Below are 16,580 nucleotides of genomic sequence, written 5' to 3'. Positions count from 1 at the left end.
TTAAGCATTTTATAACTCAAAACTGCCAAAAAGTTGAAACTGAAAAAATTTTTTTTCTTTGACACAGTTTTGTTTTAAAAACTAAATCAAGAGCAAAAAAACTGTGTCAAAAACTGTGTCAAAGCAATTTTTGTCAAATTTTACTCCAAATGGATAAAAATTTATCAAAGGGCTCTAATTTATCATTTTTAAGCATTTTATAACTCAAAACTGCCAAAAAGTTGAAACTGAAAAATTTTTTTTTTCTTTGACACAGTTTTGTTTTAAAAACTAAATCAAGAGCAAAAAAACTGTGTCAAAAACTGTGTCAAAGCAATTTTTGTCAAATCTTACTCCAAATGGATAAAAATTTATCAGAGGGCTCTAATTTATCATTTTTAAGCATTTTATAACTCAAAACTGCCAAAAAGTTGAAACTGAAAAATTTTTTTTTCTTTGACATAGTTTTGTTTTAAAAACTAAATCAAGAGCAAAAAAACTGTGTCAAAAACTGTGTCAAAGCAATTTTTGTCAAATCTTACTCCAAATGGATAAAAATTTATCAAAGGGCTCTAATTTATCATTTTTAAGCATTTTATAACTCAAAACTGCCAAAAAGTTGAAACTGAAAAAATTTTTTTTCTTTGACATGGTTTTCTTTTGAATGTGTATGAAATTACGAAATTAAAAATTTAAAATTAATTTAAAGAAAAGCAACAAAATAAAAATAACAGCTAAAATTTCAAATTTGTTTCTGTCAAATAAAGCCCATGTCACTTTTTTGTCGAAATACAGTATCAAAACATTTCACGAAAAATCACACAAATTTTACAATTTTTCCTTAAAAATACAGAAAATTAAAAGATATAAATTATGCCATTGCCTGCTGCTTTGTTAGAACGTCTCAAGAAACGAGGAATTGTTAACGAAAGTAAGTTTTTAACAGAAAATTTTCATCATCGCATCTTTAAAATTTTTCTTTAACATTTCAGAAGCAACATCTCAAAACGAAAAGAAACTTCCTCAAAATGATTCTGAATCCGATTCCGAAGCTTCGGAAGAACATTATTCAGATGAGGAGGAAATTATAGCTGAAGATTATGACGACAATCCGGATCAATTCGAATATCAGTCAAAGCCGAAGGAGAATTTGTGGAAATTACGCTTGAAAAGTCGAATTGCTGTCGAAAATGACTATTTAGGACACAAGGGATGCCCAAACAAGTACAATATTTTCCATCGTTGCACAATTTACTGTTTGGAGCATTGGAAAGAGGGCATTTTGGAGCCATCTGATGCTTATATGGTGCGTTATAAGCGCCTTATCGATCGATATCCTCTTCCAAAAGCATGGACTCCCGTTTACGACGTCGGTATTGGAGCATTTTACTTTTGGAATGAAGATGAACAAGTTGTCTCATGGCTTCCTCCGTCACATCCAAAGGCGAAAATATCTAAAACTGCTGCGGTATTGCGACGTGAAATGGATTTAGTTGAACCGCCAATAACGACGGATGATGGTGTTCCAAAATTATTTATTACAAAGTCAAAACCCATCAATGAATATGATGAAAAGTTACAACCGCCTGTTGTTCGTCCTCCAAAACCGAAGCCTCAGCCGAAACAACCGAAATGGAATCGAAAGTCTCGCGCCGAATTAGCACCGAATGATCCAATGGATCCGAGTTCTTATTCAGATTCGTGCCCTCGCGGTACATGGAGTAGCGGATTAGAGGGAACAGAGAAAAAAGGCGTCGATTCAACTGTTAGCGGGTCAGGATTTCAACAAAGACCATATCCGAATCCGGGAGCTGTATTGGCAGCAAATCGTGGGCGAGGAAGATCACGAAGTCGTTCACGTTCAAGAAGTCGTTCACGCGAACGAGACGATCGTCGACGAAATGATCGACGAGACGACAGAAGAAGACGATAAAAAAAATCAAATTTTTCTTTTTATACAAAATATAAATTCAAAAATTTACAAGTCAAGAGTTTCGTAGTCTTGTAGAAGAGGAGATTCCAAAGACCAAATTGCAGAATAAAAAGGATCTCCGTCCTGAATTCGTTGAACAATTTCTAAAGGAGTTAATCCAGTTTTGCGTCGCACTGTTAAATATCTGTCATCATCTTTGCCGTCACTTTTTGACTTTAATCCTAACCTTTGTGCGAGTTTGTGGAGTTCAGCGCGTTCTTCTTTCGCAAATTCCGAAGAAAAAATCAAATCGAAATCTGATCCGCTGTCTCGAAAGTTGATCATGAGTTGTCGAAAGTAGGAAATGTTCAATTTTTTGCCCTTTTTTGGTTCACTTCCGAGTCCGGCACGCCCTATTTTGACCGAAAGCCCAATTGGATCGACAATTCCCTTTTGGTTATCGCCTTCTTTCCATCCGAGAGCCTTCAACATGCGAAATCCAATGTTGTTTTGTCCCAATTTGTGTTCCTCGTACGTTTCAATCGTATTTTTCTTCACTTGTGGCTTGTCAACAATAATTTGTCCTCCTGGTTTTTCGACTTTTTCGACATCGCCTCCGAAGAATTTCGCTTTCTTTACCAATAAATGACAATAGTTCTGAAGTAATTTGTAAAGTTTTTCATTTCCTGCTGCTTTTGCCTTTTTTTGACTCTGAGCTTCGACTTTTACGAGTTGAACGCCATCCAAACTGCAAGAAAAAGTCGTTTGAACGCAGCTTTCACTCCATTGTGCTTGTCTGTTCTGATCAATTGTCTTCCGCATCGAGTTGTTGTACACAACTTCGCCTGCTTCGTCAGTCACTTTGAACAAAACGACATTTTTCAACAATTTTCGGAACTTTCGATGCTCAGCTGATCCAGTTTCCTCAATTTCTTCGGTCGCTTTCACAAAGTTGATGTTCATTTTCTTACTCATCGATGTCGAAATCGCCGAACCATCGTCAAGTTTGCGATATTTGTTTGCTGTTGTCTCTTGTGCGGATACCAATGTTCGTTTATTGCTGCCTTGGGAGCTTTGACGGAACTTTTTGAGGATATCGCTTGCCAGAGCCTCGACACGACGCATTGTTTCTTGCGGATAAACGCATCCGAGGAATTCAATATTCAGCAAAACTTGAGAGAGGCAACGTAATTCATCATCAGGAAGACTAAACAGAATACTTCATTAGAATTATGTGAAAAATTTTAAGGAAGTTTTGAAGAAAACCTTTTTCGATGCTCTTGAATGAACATTTTCCGTAATCTCCAATGAGTTGGCGACTCATGTAGTATCCGATATTGGTTCAAATCTTCGTCAGAATCCATGTATTTGCTCAATAAATGATTGTTAACTTACATTTACAGGAGAATTTTATACAAAAAAAGATTGAAAATCACATTGGAACTTGATTTCAAAACAACTTATGACATTTTAATGGTCTTATTCATAAACAACAAAACTGAGCAGGAAATTTTTTTTATTTCATCAAAAATCGATCAGATAGCAATGGAAATCAACTTTAGAATGAATATTTATTAACTTTTAGCTTTGAAACCCATCAAAAGTTGGTTGAAAATTGACTTGAGAAAAAAGTACGATTTTTGCTCCTCATATGATAAAATCGTACTTTTTTTATTTCATCAAAAATCGATCAGATAGCAATGGAAATCAACTTTAGAATGAATATTTATTAACTTTTAGCTTTGAAACCCATCAAAAGTTGGTTGAAAATTGACTTGAGAAAAAAAGTACGATTTTTGCTCCTCATATGATAAAATCGTACTTTTTTTTTATTTCATCAAAAATCGATCAGATAGCAATGGAAATCAACTTTAGAATGAATATTTATTAACTTTTAGCTTTGAAACCCATCAAAAGTTGGTTGAAAATTGACTTGAGAAAAAAAGTACGATTTTTGCTCCTCATATGATAAAATCGTACTTTTTTTTATTTCATCAAAAATCGATCAGATAGCAATGGAAATCAACTTTAGAATGAATATTTATTAACTTTTAGCTTTGAAACCCATCAAAAGTTGGTTGAAAATTGACTTGAGAAAAAAAGTACGATTTTTGCTCCTCATATGATAAAATCGTACTTTTTTTTATTTCATCAAAAATCGATCAGATAGCAATGGAAATCGACTTTAGAATGAATATTTATTAAATTTTAGCTTTGAAACCCATCAAAAGTTGGTTGAAAATTGACTTGAGAAAAAAAGTACGATTTTTGCTCCTCATATGATAAAATCGTACTTTTTTTTATTTCATCAAAAATCGATCAGATAGCAATGGAAATCAACTTTAGAATGAATATTTATTAACTTTTAGCTTTGAAACCCATCAAAAGTTGGTTGAAAATTGACTTGAGAAAAAAAGTACGATTTTTGCTCCTCATATGATAAAATCGTACTTTTTTTTATTTCATCAAAAATCGATCAGATAGCAATGGAAATCAACTTTAGAATGAATATTTATTAAATTTTAGCTTTGAAACCCATCAAAAGTTGGTTGAAAATTGACTTGAGAAAAAAAGTACGATTTTTGCTCCTCATATGATAAAATCGTACTTTTTTTATTTCATCAAAAATCGATCAGATAGCAATGGAAATCGACTTTAGAATGAATATTTATTAAATTTTAGCTTTGAAACCCATCAAAAGTTGGTTGAAAATTGACTTGAGAAAAAAAGTACGATTTTTGCTCCTCATATGATAAAATCGTACTTTTTTTTATTTCATCAAAAATCGATCAGATAGCAATGGAAATCGACTTTAGAATGAATATTTATTAACTTTTAGCTTTGAAACCCATCAAAAGTTGGTTGAAAATTGACTTGAGAAAAAAAGTACGATTTTTGCTCCTCATATGATAATATCGTACTTTTTTTTATTTCATCAAAAATCGATCAGATAGCAATGGAAATCAACTTTAGAATGAATATTTATTAACTTTTAGCTTTGAAACCCATCAAAAGTTGGTTGAAAATTGACTTGAGAAAAAAAGTACGATTTTTGCTCCTCATATGATAAAATCGTACTTTTTTTTATTTCATCAAAAATCGATCAGATAACAATGGAAATCGACTTTAGAATGAATATTTATTAACTTTTAGCTTTGAAACCCATCAAAAGTTGGTTGAAAATTGACTTGAGAAAAAAAGTACGATTTTTGCTCCTCATATGATAAAATCGTACTTTTTTTTATTTCATCAAAAATCGATCAGATAGCAATGGAAATCAACTTTAGAATGAATATTTATTAACTTTTAGCTTTGAAACCCATCAAAAGTTGGTTGAAAATTGACTTGAGAAAAAAAGTACGATTTTTGCTCCTCATATGATAAAATCGTACTTTTTTTTATTTCATCAAAAATCGATCAGATAGCAATGGAAATCAACTTTAGAATGAATATTTATTAACTTTTAGCTTTGAAACCCATCAAAAGTTGGTTGAAAATTGACTTGAGAAAAAAAGTACGATTTTTGCTCCTCATATGATAAAATCGTACTTTTTTTTATTTCATCAAAAATCGATCAGATAGCAATGGAAATCAACTTTAGAATGAATATTTATTAACTTTTTGCTTTGAAACCCATCAAAAGTTGGTTGAAAATTGACTTGAGAAAAAAAGTACGATTTTTGCTCCTCATATGATAAAATCGTACTTTTTTTTATTTCATCAAAAATCGATCAGATAGCAATGGAAATCAACTTTAGAATGAATATTTATTAACTTTTAGCTTTGAAACCCATCAAAAGTTGGTTGAAAATTGACTTGAGAAAAAAAAGTACGATTTTTGCTCCTCATATGATAAAATCGTACTTTTTTTTTTATTTCATCAAAAATCGATCAGATAGCAATGGAAATCAACTTTAGAATGAATATTTATTAACTTTTAGCTTTGAAACCCATCAAAAGTTGGTTGAAAATTGACTTGAGAAAAAAAGTACGATTTTTGCTCCTCATATCCAAAAAATCGTACTTTTTTTTATTTCATCAAAAATCGATCAGATAGCAATGGAAATCGACTTTAGAATGAATATTTATTAAATTTTAGCTTTGAAACCCATCAAAAGTTGGTTGAAAATTGACTTGAGAAAAAAAGTACGATTTTTGCTCCTCATATCCAAAAATCGTACTTTTTTTTATTTCATCAAAAATCGATCAGATAGCAATGGAAATCAACTTTAGAATGAATATTTATTAACTTTTAGCTTTGAAACCCATCAAAAGTTGGTTGAAAATTGACTTGAGAAAAAAAGTACGATTTTTGCTCCTCATATGATAAAATCGTACTTTTTTTTATTTCATCAAAAATCGATCAGATAGCAATGGAAATCAACTTTAGAATGAATATTTATTAACTTTTAGCTTTGAAACCCATCAAAAGTTGGTTGAAAATTGACTTGAGAAAAAAAGTACGATTTTTGCTCCTCATATGATAAAATCGTACTTTTTTTTATTTCATCAAAAATCGATCAGATAGCAATGGAAATCAACTTTAGAATGAATATTTATTAACTTTTAGCTTTGAAACCCATCAAAAGTTGGTTGAAAATTGACTTGAGAAAAAAAGTACGATTTTTGTACGAAAAGTACGAATATCGTACTTTTTTTTATTTCATCAAAAATCGATCAGATAGCAATGGAAATCAACTTTAGAATGAATATTTATTAACTTTTAGCTTTGAAACCCATCAAAAGTTGGTTGAAAATTGACTTGAGAAAAAAAGTACGATTTTTGCTCCTCATATCCAAAAATCGTACTTTTTTTTATTTCATCAAAAATCGATCAGATAGCAATGGAAATCGACTTTAGAATGAATATTTATTAAATTTTAGCTTTGAAACCCATCAAAAGTTGGTTGAAAATTGACTTGAGAAAAAAAGTACGATTTTTGCTCCTCATATGATAAAATCGTACTTTTTTTTATTTCATCAAAAATCGATCAGATAGCAATGGAAATCAACTTTAGAATGAATATTTATTAACTTTTAGCTTTGAAACCCATCAAAAGTTGGTTGAAAATTGACTTGAGAAAAAAAGTACGATTTTTGCTCCTCATATGATAAAATCGTACTTTTTTTTATTTCATCAAAAATCGATCAGATAGCAATGGAAATCAACTTTAGAATGAATATTTATTAACTTTTAGCTTTGAAACCCATCAAAAGTTGGTTGAAAATTGACTTGAGAAAAAAAGTACGATTTTTGCTCCTCATATGATAAAATCGTACTTTTTTTTATTTCATCAAAAATCGATCAGATAGCAATGGAAATCAACTTTAGAATGAATATTTATTAACTTTTAGCTTTGAAACCCATCAAAAGTTGGTTGAAAATTGACTTGAGAAAAAAAGTACGATTTTTGCTCCTCATATGATAAAATCGTACTTTTTTTTATTTCATCAAAAATCGATCAGATAGCAATGGAAATCAACTTTAGAATGAATATTTATTAACTTTTAGCTTTGAAACCCATCAAAAGTTGGTTGAAAATTGACTTGAGAAAAAAAGTACGATTTTTGCTCCTCATATGATAAAATCGTACTTTTTTTTATTTCATCAAAAATCGATCAGATAGCAATGGAAATCAACTTTAGAATGAATATTTATTAACTTTTAGCTTTGAAACCCATCAAAAGTTGGTTGAAAATTGACTTGAGAAAAAAAGTACGATTTTTGCTCCTCATATCCAAAAATCGTACTTTTTTTTATTTCATCAAAAATCGATCAGATAGCAATGGAAATCAACTTTAGAATGAATATTTATTAACTTTTAGCTTTGAAACCCATCAAAAGTTGGTTGAAAATTGACTTGAGAAAAAAAGTACGATTTTTGCTCCTCATATCCAAAAATCGTACTTTTTTTTATTTCATCAAAAATCGATCAGATAGCAATGGAAATCGACTTTAGAATGAATATTTATTAACTTTTAGCTTTGAAACCCATCAAAAGTTGGTTGAAAATTGACTTGAGAAAAAAGTACGATTTTTGCTCCTCATATGATAAAATCGTACTTTTTTTTATTTCATCAAAAATCGATCAGATAGCAATGGAAATCAACTTTAGAATGAATATTTATTAACTTTTAGCTTTGAAACCCATCAAAAGTTGGTTGAAAATTGACTTGAGAAAAAAAGTACGATTTTTGCTCCTCATATGATAAAATCGTACTTTTTTTTATTTCATCAAAAATCGATCAGATAGCAATGGAAATCAACTTTAGAATGAATATTTATTAACTTTTAGCTTTGAAACCCATCAAAAGTTGGTTGAAAATTGACTTGAGAAAAAAAGTACGATTTTTGCTCCTCATATGATAAAATCGTACTTTTTTTTATTTCATCAAAAATCGATCAAATAGCAATGGAAATCGACTTTAGAATGAATATTTATTAACTTTTAGCTTTGAAACCCATCAAAAGTTGGTGGAAAATTGACTTGAGAAAAAAGTACGATTTTTGCTCCTCATATGATAAAATCGTACTTTTTTTTATTTCATCAAAAATCGATCAGATAGCAATGGAAATCAACTTTAGAATGAATATTTATTAACTTTTAGCTTTGAAACCCATCAAAAGTTGGTTGAAAATTGACTTGAGAAAAAAAGTACGATTTTTGCTCCTCATATCCAAAAATCGTACTTTTTTTTATTTCATCAAAAATAGATCAGATAGCAATGGAAATCGACTTTAGAATGAATATTTATTAAATTTTAGCTTTGAAACCCATCAAAAGTTGGTTGAAAATTGACTTGAGAAAAAAAGTACGATTTTTGCTCCTCATATGATAAAATCGTACTTTTTTTTATTTCATCAAAAATCGATCAGATAGCAATGGAAATCAACTTTAGAATGAATATTTATTAACTTTTAGCTTTGAAACCCATCAAAAGTTGGTTGAAAATTGACTTGAGAAAAAAAGTACGATTTTTGCTCCTCATATGGTAAAATCGTACTTTTTTTTATTTCATCAAAAATCGATCAGATAGCAATGGAAATCGACTTTAGAATGAATATTTATTAAATTTTAGCTTTGAAACCCATCAAAAGTTGGTTGAAAATTGACTTGAGAAAAAAAGTACGATTTTTGCTCCTCATATCCAAAAATCGTACTTTTTTTTATTTCATCAAAAATCGATCAGATAGCAATGGAAATCAACTTTAGAATGAATATTTATTAACTTTTAGCTTTGAAACCCATCAAAAGTTGGTTGAAAATTGACTTGAGAAAAAAAGTACGATTTTTGCTCCTCATATGATAAAATCGTACTTTTTTTTATTTCATCAAAAATCGATCAGATAGCAATGGAAATCAACTTTAGAATGAATATTTATTAACTTTTAGCTTTGAAACCCATCAAAAGTTGGTTGAAAATTGACTTGAGAAAAAAAGTACGATTTTTGCTCCTCATATGATAAAATCGTACTTTTTTTTATTTCATCAAAAATCGATCAGATAGCAATGGAAATCAACTTTAGAATGAATATTTATTAACTTTTAGCTTTGAAACCCATCAAAAGTTGGTTGAAAATTGACTTGAGAAAAAAAGTACGATTTTTGCTCCTCATATGGTAAAATCGTACTTTTTTTTATTTCATCAAAAATCGATCAGATAGCAATGGAAATCGACTTTAGAATGAATATTTATTAACTTTTAGCTTTGAAACCCATCAAAAGTTGGTTGAAAATTGACTTGAGAAAAAAAGTACGATTTTTGCTCCTCATATGGTAAAATCGTACTTTTTTTTATTTCATCAAAAATCGATCAGATAGCAATGGAAATCGACTTTAGAATGAATATTTATTAAATTTTAGCTTTGAAACCCATCAAAAGTTGGTTGAAAATTGACTTGAGAAAAAAAGTACGATTTTTGCTCCTCATATGATAAAATCGTACTTTTTTTTATTTCATCAAAAATCGATCAGATAGCAATGGAAATCGACTTTAGAATGAATATTTATTAAATTTTAGCTTTGAAACCCATCAAAAGTTGGTTGAAAATTGACTTGAGAAAAAAAGTACGATTTTTGCTCCTCATATCCAAAAATCGTACTTTTTTTTATTTCATCAAATATAGATCAGATAGCAATGGAAATCGACTTTAGAATGAATATTTATTAAATTTTAGCTTTGAAACCCATCAAAAGTTGGTTGAAAATTGACTTGAGAAAAAAAGTACGATTTTTGCTCCTCATATGATAAAATCGTACTTTTTTTTTATTTCATCAAAAATCGATCAGATAGCAATGGAAATCGACTTTAGAATGAATATTTATTAAATTTTAGCTTTGAAACCCATCAAAAGTTGGTTGAAAATTGACTTGAGAAAAAAAGTACGATTTTTGCTCCTCATATGATAAAATCGTACTTTTTTTTATTTCATCAAAAATCGATCAGGTTTCGATGGAAATCAACTTTAGAATGCGTATTTATTAACTTTTAGCTTTGAAACCCATCAAAATTTAGTTGAAAAGTGACTTGAAGAAAAAAGTACGTCAATAGAACAGTTGAAGCCTCTTTTAATAAATATCTTCAAAAAATTCATAAAAATTGTACAAAAAAATAGAAATTTTTTATTTTCAACAAATTTCCCGTTTCCTGTGTAAAGCGTTCCACATAAATAACTTTGTATCGTAAAAATATCATAAAAAATCCTTTAAAACTATTTGAAGGCAACAACAACAATTTATTTTTTTTTACATTTTAGCTTTATTGTTCTTGTCCATGTGCCATTTGTAGGATCCGTAATATTTGAAATCGACATCGTCGCACTTGATATCAGCAGCTTTCGGTCCTCGAGATCCATACAGATACGGAATAGGCTCTGGATGATTTTGCTCGATGTAATGCAAAAGGGGTGTGAAAATACGCCATGCTTCACTCAGCTCATCAGAACGCACGAAATGCATCTGAGAACCGCAAAAAACGTCGAGGATGAGTCGTTCATAGGCATCGGGTAAGTGAATTTCCTAAAAAAAAATTATTAAAAAAAAATCATGAGAAAAAATCAAAAAATTTTTACTTGATAACGATGACCGTATGTGAGATCCAGCTCAGTTTCTTCCAAGTCAAAGTTAATTCCGGGCGTTTTGGTCATCATTTTGACGTACAACGCTTCTCCTGGCTGCACACGAATAACGAGTTCATTTCGTTTCGGTTTTCCATGGAAAATGTCGCCGGGCACGTCACGATATTGGATGCGAACTTCAGCTTTTCGTTCGTTCAAAGCCTTTCCGCAGCGCAAAATGAACGGAACGCCATCCCATCGTTCGTTTTTGATCTTCAACACGGCAAGAGCATACGTTGGAGTCTTTGAGCCTTTCGGTACAGTTGGATCATCCAAATATCCGAGTTTCGAATCCTCATCTTTGCCATCGGGATTGCCAACATATTGCCCAAGTACAACGTCATCCATCGTAAGTTGCTCCACACACTTCAAAACCTTCACTTTTTCATCACGAATGTCGTCGGGATGAATACTGACGGGCTTTTCCATCGCTACCAACGATAAAATTTGCAACAAGTGATTTTGCATGACATCCCGAATAATTCCAAATTCATCGAAATATCCTCCGCGCCCTTGTGTGCCAAAAGGTTCTTTGAACGTAATGAGCACAGAAGCGATATTCATTCGATTCCACGTTGGCGCGAAAATTTGATTACCAAAACGGATTGTCATGAGATTTTGAACCATTTCTTTGCCCAAATAATGATCGATGCGGTAAAGTTGATCCTCATGGAACAAACTGGCAAGATGATCACTCAACTTTTTCGACGAAGCAGCATCTCGACCAAAGGGTTTCTCGACAATTATGCGATTCCATCCCTTTTTGCCCATGCAAGACTCCTTAATGTGTACCGTAACGTCTTCGAATACTGATGGCGGCAGTGCAAGATAAAATAAGCGATTCATCGTTTGACATTTTTCGAATTTGCCGATTTCCTGATTAAGCAACTCGAAATCGCGACGCGTATTGTAACTTCCAGCAACGTATTGATTCAACGTCCAAAATTTCTCGTATTGCTCTTGTTCTTCGGGACGTACTTTCATGTATGGATCGCATTTGGCACGCAATTGGGGAATAGAGAGCGCGGTACGAGCATATCCGAAAATTATCGTGCTCGAAGGCAACAAGTTGTCACGGAAAAGCCACCAAAGTGTTGGATAAATCTTTTTTCGCGCCAAATCGCCCTAAAATGAGAAACATTAAAAATTTATTTTTAATTAAAAAATTTTTTTTAAGGAATTTTCTTACCGAAGCACCGAAAACGATGAATACATGGGGACAATTGCCATCGAAACAACACCCGTCTTCCTTCATTTGTGGCGACGTCAGAGAATTTCGGATGAGCGTTAAGGTTTCCTCGCCACTGAGTTCAGTGTGGCCTCCGTTACGAACGTCACCTGAGAATTACATAACAATTGTTTGATTACAATTCAATTTTTTTTTTTTTCGATAACCTTCGTATCAATTTTTCGCGCACGTCCCATTATCATCAAACAAAAACTTCTTATCACTTCACTTCGATTCACACGATTCGAAAACGTGAGATTGCCTGAACTTGTAACAGCTTCCTTGATACGCAAATTTCCTTTCTAATTCATGCATTGCTCTAATCAAATCTTTAAATCTCGTGTAAAGCTGTTCAAATATTTAAACATTTGCAATGATTTATGACTCACACATCAAAATCGCGTTAAATGAGATGTTTTATCGTGCAAAGGTATCTCTGAAGTATGTTGAAATGCAATCAATCTCATTAATTGTCAATGGGGGTGAAGCTGCTTTTAGTTTCCTGAGGCTATGAAGTTGCTTTGTTATCCCAATAAACAACGATCGAGCAATGTAAGGTCGAAAATATCATTTGAACCGTTGTTAATTTGTATCATTCGCTGTTGGAGTATTTCTTATGTAATACATTTTTACAAAAAAAAAAAAAAAATAGACTGCAATTTAATATTTTTTTTTTTTGTAATGTTAAAGCAAAAGCTATTAAAAAAAATTAAAATTTTTAAAAAATAGTAAGAAATTGGAGAATTTTAATTTTTTTTTGTTTCATTAAAAATTTTATTTTCTTTTATGTAAATTTAAATTTTAAATCTTCTTAGTTTAAAAAAAAATTAATTGATCAAAAACTTAAATTTTTTCAAAAATTATGATTTTTTAAAAATTTTATAATTTTTTTAAAAATTTTAATTTTTTAAAAATTGTACTTTTATCGAAAATTTTATTTTTTCCAAAATTTTTAATTTTATCGAAAATTTTATTTTTTAATAATAATTTAATAATTTTAATTTATTTTAATTTTTAATTTAATTTTTTTTATTAAATTTAAATCAAAATTTTGTAAATGTCAATTCAAAAAATTTATCGTTAATTTTTTTTCAATAATTTTTTATAATTTTTTTTTAATTTCTTTAAAAATTTCATTAAGCTAAAATCTCCTAAAGATCCTTCAAACATGAAAAAAATAATAAATTTCGATAATAATTAAAGACCTTGACTGTGAATTGCATACGTCAAAAACTCATACGTAACTTGAAGTAAAAAGTAGAGCGGAGTTGAAATGTCTGAAAAATCGTATGATTTTACTTGAATAAATGCATATATTAAAAGTACACATTATTTAACATACGAGTGCGTTTGTCAAGCGCGCCTCCAATAGATAATGAGCATTTTTTCATTCAATTCACGTTCACTTTATCATTATTTAAAAAATTAATTGCGGAACCGCATTTGAATTGTGTTTTATTAACTTTAATATGACATAATATTTAATTAATTTGTTAAAATATTAAATTTAACTAAAATTTTTCTTTTAAGAAACCTTTTAAATGCACTTTAGAAAGGAAATGACAATGACTTTAAACTTTATTTATTTTATTTTAATCACTTTTTGGAATACGATTACTATTAATACTACAAAGTCGCGTGGTTTACAACTTTTTTACAGTCATTGCGAATAAATTAATCAAAATTTCATTAAAAATTAACCTGGAGGTGTGTAAAAAGTTCAATTTTTCATAAAATTCTATCACTTTCACTCAGAAACCTTCAATTTTTTAACCTTTTTTTGTTTATTTACTTCGCTTGAGAGCAATTTACTCAAATCCCTTATGACTTAACGCTCACGTAATTGCCTTTGACACAGATTTCGATACGCGATCGAATCAACAAGTGGTTTCACTTTTGTTTATCTTTTCGAAATGAGTCATATCTTCGCAGTTTACTGTCAACTTACGTTTAATTGATGACATTTTCGGTTCAAAATGCTCAAGTCACTAATCTAATCGACAAAAAATCAAAGTTTCCGAATATTTATCAACAGCGAAATAACAAAAAACACGAAAAATAATAAATAAATGAGACGTATTAAAAGCAACTGAATAGAAACGAAGCGAATACCAGACTAAACGTGATGCAAAATCGGTACGAAGTAGTCGAGTACGAGGCAACATAAAAAAATGCGAAATTGTTTTTTTGGAGAGGGATTTATTTTGAGAGTAAACTCACGTGACGTCATTTAAGTCTCGATTTCTTTGCGTAAAATTTTGGAGTAATTAAAAAGTCTTCGATCAAATATTTGTAAGTCGATACCGAAGTCGATTTGTTTACAATTCTCTCGGATACGATTTTGAATTTGTAATGATGACTCGTCAATATGGTTTGTTATTCACTACTACATGAGCAGATGGAAGAGAATTCTACTACATATGATGAACGCGCGCATGTTGAACCGGCAAGCAGGCAAGGTTGCATTGTTTTGAGAGAATTCTTCGGTATTTGGAGTGTTTGAGATGCATGTCGGAATAGAACGATTGTACGTTTTGATGGAATGACGAATAGATTGTCGAGAGACAAAACAGTAGGATGAGCATTTTAAGCGAAAAAAAAAATTTTTTTTTTTGCTTTTTAAAGAAACGATTAGGAATTAAAAGAAAATAAACAAGTAACAATAAAAAAAATAATTAAAAAAAATTGGAGAAAAGTGAAAATTATCATTTAAAAAAATTATTAAAAAATTATATAATTAATATATAAAAAAAAATAATTTAAAAAAAAATTATTAAAAAATAATTTGAAAAAAAAAAATTATTAAAAAAAAATTTCTCGAAAAAATTGAAAATTTAATTTTTTAAGATTTTTAAATTGAAAAATTAAATTTTTGATTAAAGTAAATTTTTGATTTGATCAGAATTTCTAATTCAGGATTGATGATTCAGATCAACTTTCAAAAACAGGTACGTGAGCCCTCATAATAGAGGATTTTGGCAGAATTTTTTTTCATCAATTTTTTTTTGCTAACATCTTTAAATGGCTCCTGTACATCGGAAACGCAGAATTTAGAAAAAGTCCAAAACAAAAGTTGTTTCTAAAGACAAAACCTTCAATTTGAGACGGAGAACGGTGATCTAACTCAATTTTCAAAAATGGGTACATGAGCCCTCATAATAAGAGGATTTTGGCTGAAATTTTTTTTGATACATTTTTTTCGCTAACAAACTTAAAAAATTGTATAATATGAAAAATTTAATTTAAAAATGTTTAAAAGAAAACAATTCTGAAGTGAAGTGAAAAAAGTTAAAAATCTTTTGTTTTTGAAAAATTTGAAATTTTAATATGTATTTTGAGACCAAGTTGAAAATTTTTTTTATTTAAAACTCAAAAAAAATAATAGAAAGTTGAATAAAATAATTATAAATAAAAATTATTTTAATTAATTTAATTTAATTTAATTATATTTTTAATAAAAAAAAATTAAATTTAATAAAAAAAATGTTGAAACATTTCAAGACACCCTATTCCAGACTTAAAATTCACGCGATTGACGTTATTAAATTTATTATAATAAAAAAATTTGCTAATGAAGTACAACAAAAAACGTGTCTAATACGTAAGAACCTTCCGATGTTCTATTAGTTCAACAACTCTTTTTTGTTAAGTGACCTTGACCAATCATCAAGGCTCGTGTTGAGAATCACAAATACGTCATTCGACTTCTTAACTCGACCAATTTTACATTGAACTTAATTACTTCAAGAACTTTGAAAGTATATTTTCACTTTAATTTTCTCTTAACTTTTGCACTTTAATATTTTTCTGCCAATAACCAGTTTTTTCGTTACACATTTTTATTTCATGATAATTTTTTGAACATACGAAAAAATTTACATGATAATTAATTTTACCTTTTGGATCAAAAAAAAAAAAACAGTAACGACACGAAACACGAGATAAAATTTGTAATCAATTACTTTTTTTTATACGAGTATTGATAACTCTCCGAAGATCGCGTGCGAGAAACAACGGGTTATTATTTGTTTACTTAATTTTATTTATTCTATCAGGCTTTTAGTAAACCGCACAGGCCGAAGTTCTTTGAGAAACTGATTGAAACTTGTCGTTCAGAACGGCGATCGAGTTTACGGTTACGGATACTATCGCGCCGAGTGCAATTACGACGTTCAGTGATATATCGAGGTACATTAAGCGGTCGATGTCAAGTTATCGGGGGTTGTTGGAAGATTATGAGGCAAGTTATTGAAGAAAATTTACCTGTGAGAGTTAAAATAATGTGAAAAATAATTAAAATTTGATTATTTTTATATGAAAAACTAAAAATTCGTGAAGAAACT

At 30.0% G+C, this 16,580-nt stretch overlaps 3 protein-coding genes across 4 annotated transcripts; 1 reads left to right on the top strand and 2 right to left on the bottom strand.

Moving 5' to 3' along the window:
• Nucleotides 1–776: 776 nt before the first annotated feature.
• On the top strand, nucleotides 777–1,912 carry LOC134834710 (polyglutamine-binding protein 1). Its single transcript, XM_063849458.1, has 2 exons — nucleotides 777–910; nucleotides 972–1,912. Exons 1-2 carry the CDS (start codon nucleotides 853–855, stop codon nucleotides 1,910–1,912), a joined length of 999 nt encoding a protein of 332 aa, XP_063705528.1. The 5' UTR covers nucleotides 777–852.
• A 45-nt stretch (nucleotides 1,913–1,957) lies between these two features.
• On the bottom strand, nucleotides 1,958–3,345 carry LOC134834709 (NF-kappa-B-repressing factor-like). Its single transcript, XM_063849457.1, has 2 exons — nucleotides 3,158–3,345; nucleotides 1,958–3,098 (listed from the first exon to the last, which is right to left on the bottom strand). Exons 1-2 carry the CDS (start codon nucleotides 3,253–3,255, stop codon nucleotides 1,958–1,960), a joined length of 1,239 nt encoding a protein of 412 aa, XP_063705527.1. The 5' UTR covers nucleotides 3,256–3,345.
• Nucleotides 3,346–10,492: 7,147 nt separating this feature from the next.
• LOC134835943 (glucose-6-phosphate 1-dehydrogenase) lies at nucleotides 10,493–16,337 on the bottom strand. Of its 2 annotated transcripts, none has more exons than XM_063850977.1 (4): nucleotides 16,134–16,337; nucleotides 12,199–12,347; nucleotides 10,965–12,134; nucleotides 10,493–10,911 (listed from the first exon to the last, which is right to left on the bottom strand). In XM_063850977.1, exons 2-4 carry the CDS (start codon nucleotides 12,262–12,264, stop codon nucleotides 10,639–10,641), a joined length of 1,509 nt encoding a protein of 502 aa, XP_063707047.1. In that variant the 5' UTR covers nucleotides 12,265–12,347; nucleotides 16,134–16,337; the 3' UTR covers nucleotides 10,493–10,638. The 2 variants fall into 2 exon arrangements, with proteins under 2 accessions (XP_063707047.1, XP_063707046.1); XM_063850976.1 differs by lacking the exon at nucleotides 16,134–16,337 and adding an exon at nucleotides 14,186–14,345.
• Nucleotides 16,338–16,580: the final 243 nt, after the last annotated feature.

The sequence above is a fragment of the Culicoides brevitarsis genome, chromosome 3 (assembly GCF_036172545.1).
Source record: "Culicoides brevitarsis isolate CSIRO-B50_1 chromosome 3, AGI_CSIRO_Cbre_v1, whole genome shotgun sequence".
Lineage (NCBI taxonomy): Eukaryota > Metazoa > Arthropoda > Insecta > Diptera > Ceratopogonidae > Culicoides > Culicoides brevitarsis.
The sequence above is the reverse complement of the archived record's forward strand: the minus strand, read 5'-3'. Positions and strand labels throughout refer to the sequence as shown.

What these genes read in the sequence shown, in the direction of transcription:
- LOC134835943 (XM_063850976.1), bottom strand. An exon ending in TCATCGTTTTCGGTGCTTCG is followed by an intron (nt 12,135 to 12,198) that starts GTAAGAAAATTC and finishes TTCTCATTTTAG; the next exon opens with GGCGATTTGGCGCGAAAAAA. An exon ending in CATACGGTCATCGTTATCAA is followed by an intron (nt 10,912 to 10,964) that starts GTAAAAATTTTT and finishes ATTTTTTTTTAG; the next exon opens with GAAATTCACTTACCCGATGC.
- LOC134834709 (XM_063849457.1), bottom strand. Translation starts at nt 3,255, where the DNA reads ATGGATTCTGACGAAGATTTGAACCAATATCGGATACTACATGAGTCG. An exon ending in ATTCAAGAGCATCGAAAAAG is followed by an intron (nt 3,099 to 3,157) that starts GTTTTCTTCAAA and finishes TATTCTGTTTAG; the next exon opens with TCTTCCTGATGATGAATTAC.
- LOC134834710 (XM_063849458.1), top strand. Translation starts at nt 853, where the DNA reads ATGCCATTGCCTGCTGCTTTGTTAGAACGTCTCAAGAAACGAGGAATT. An exon ending in ACGAGGAATTGTTAACGAAA is followed by an intron (nt 911 to 971) that starts GTAAGTTTTTAA and finishes TTAACATTTCAG; the next exon opens with AAGCAACATCTCAAAACGAA.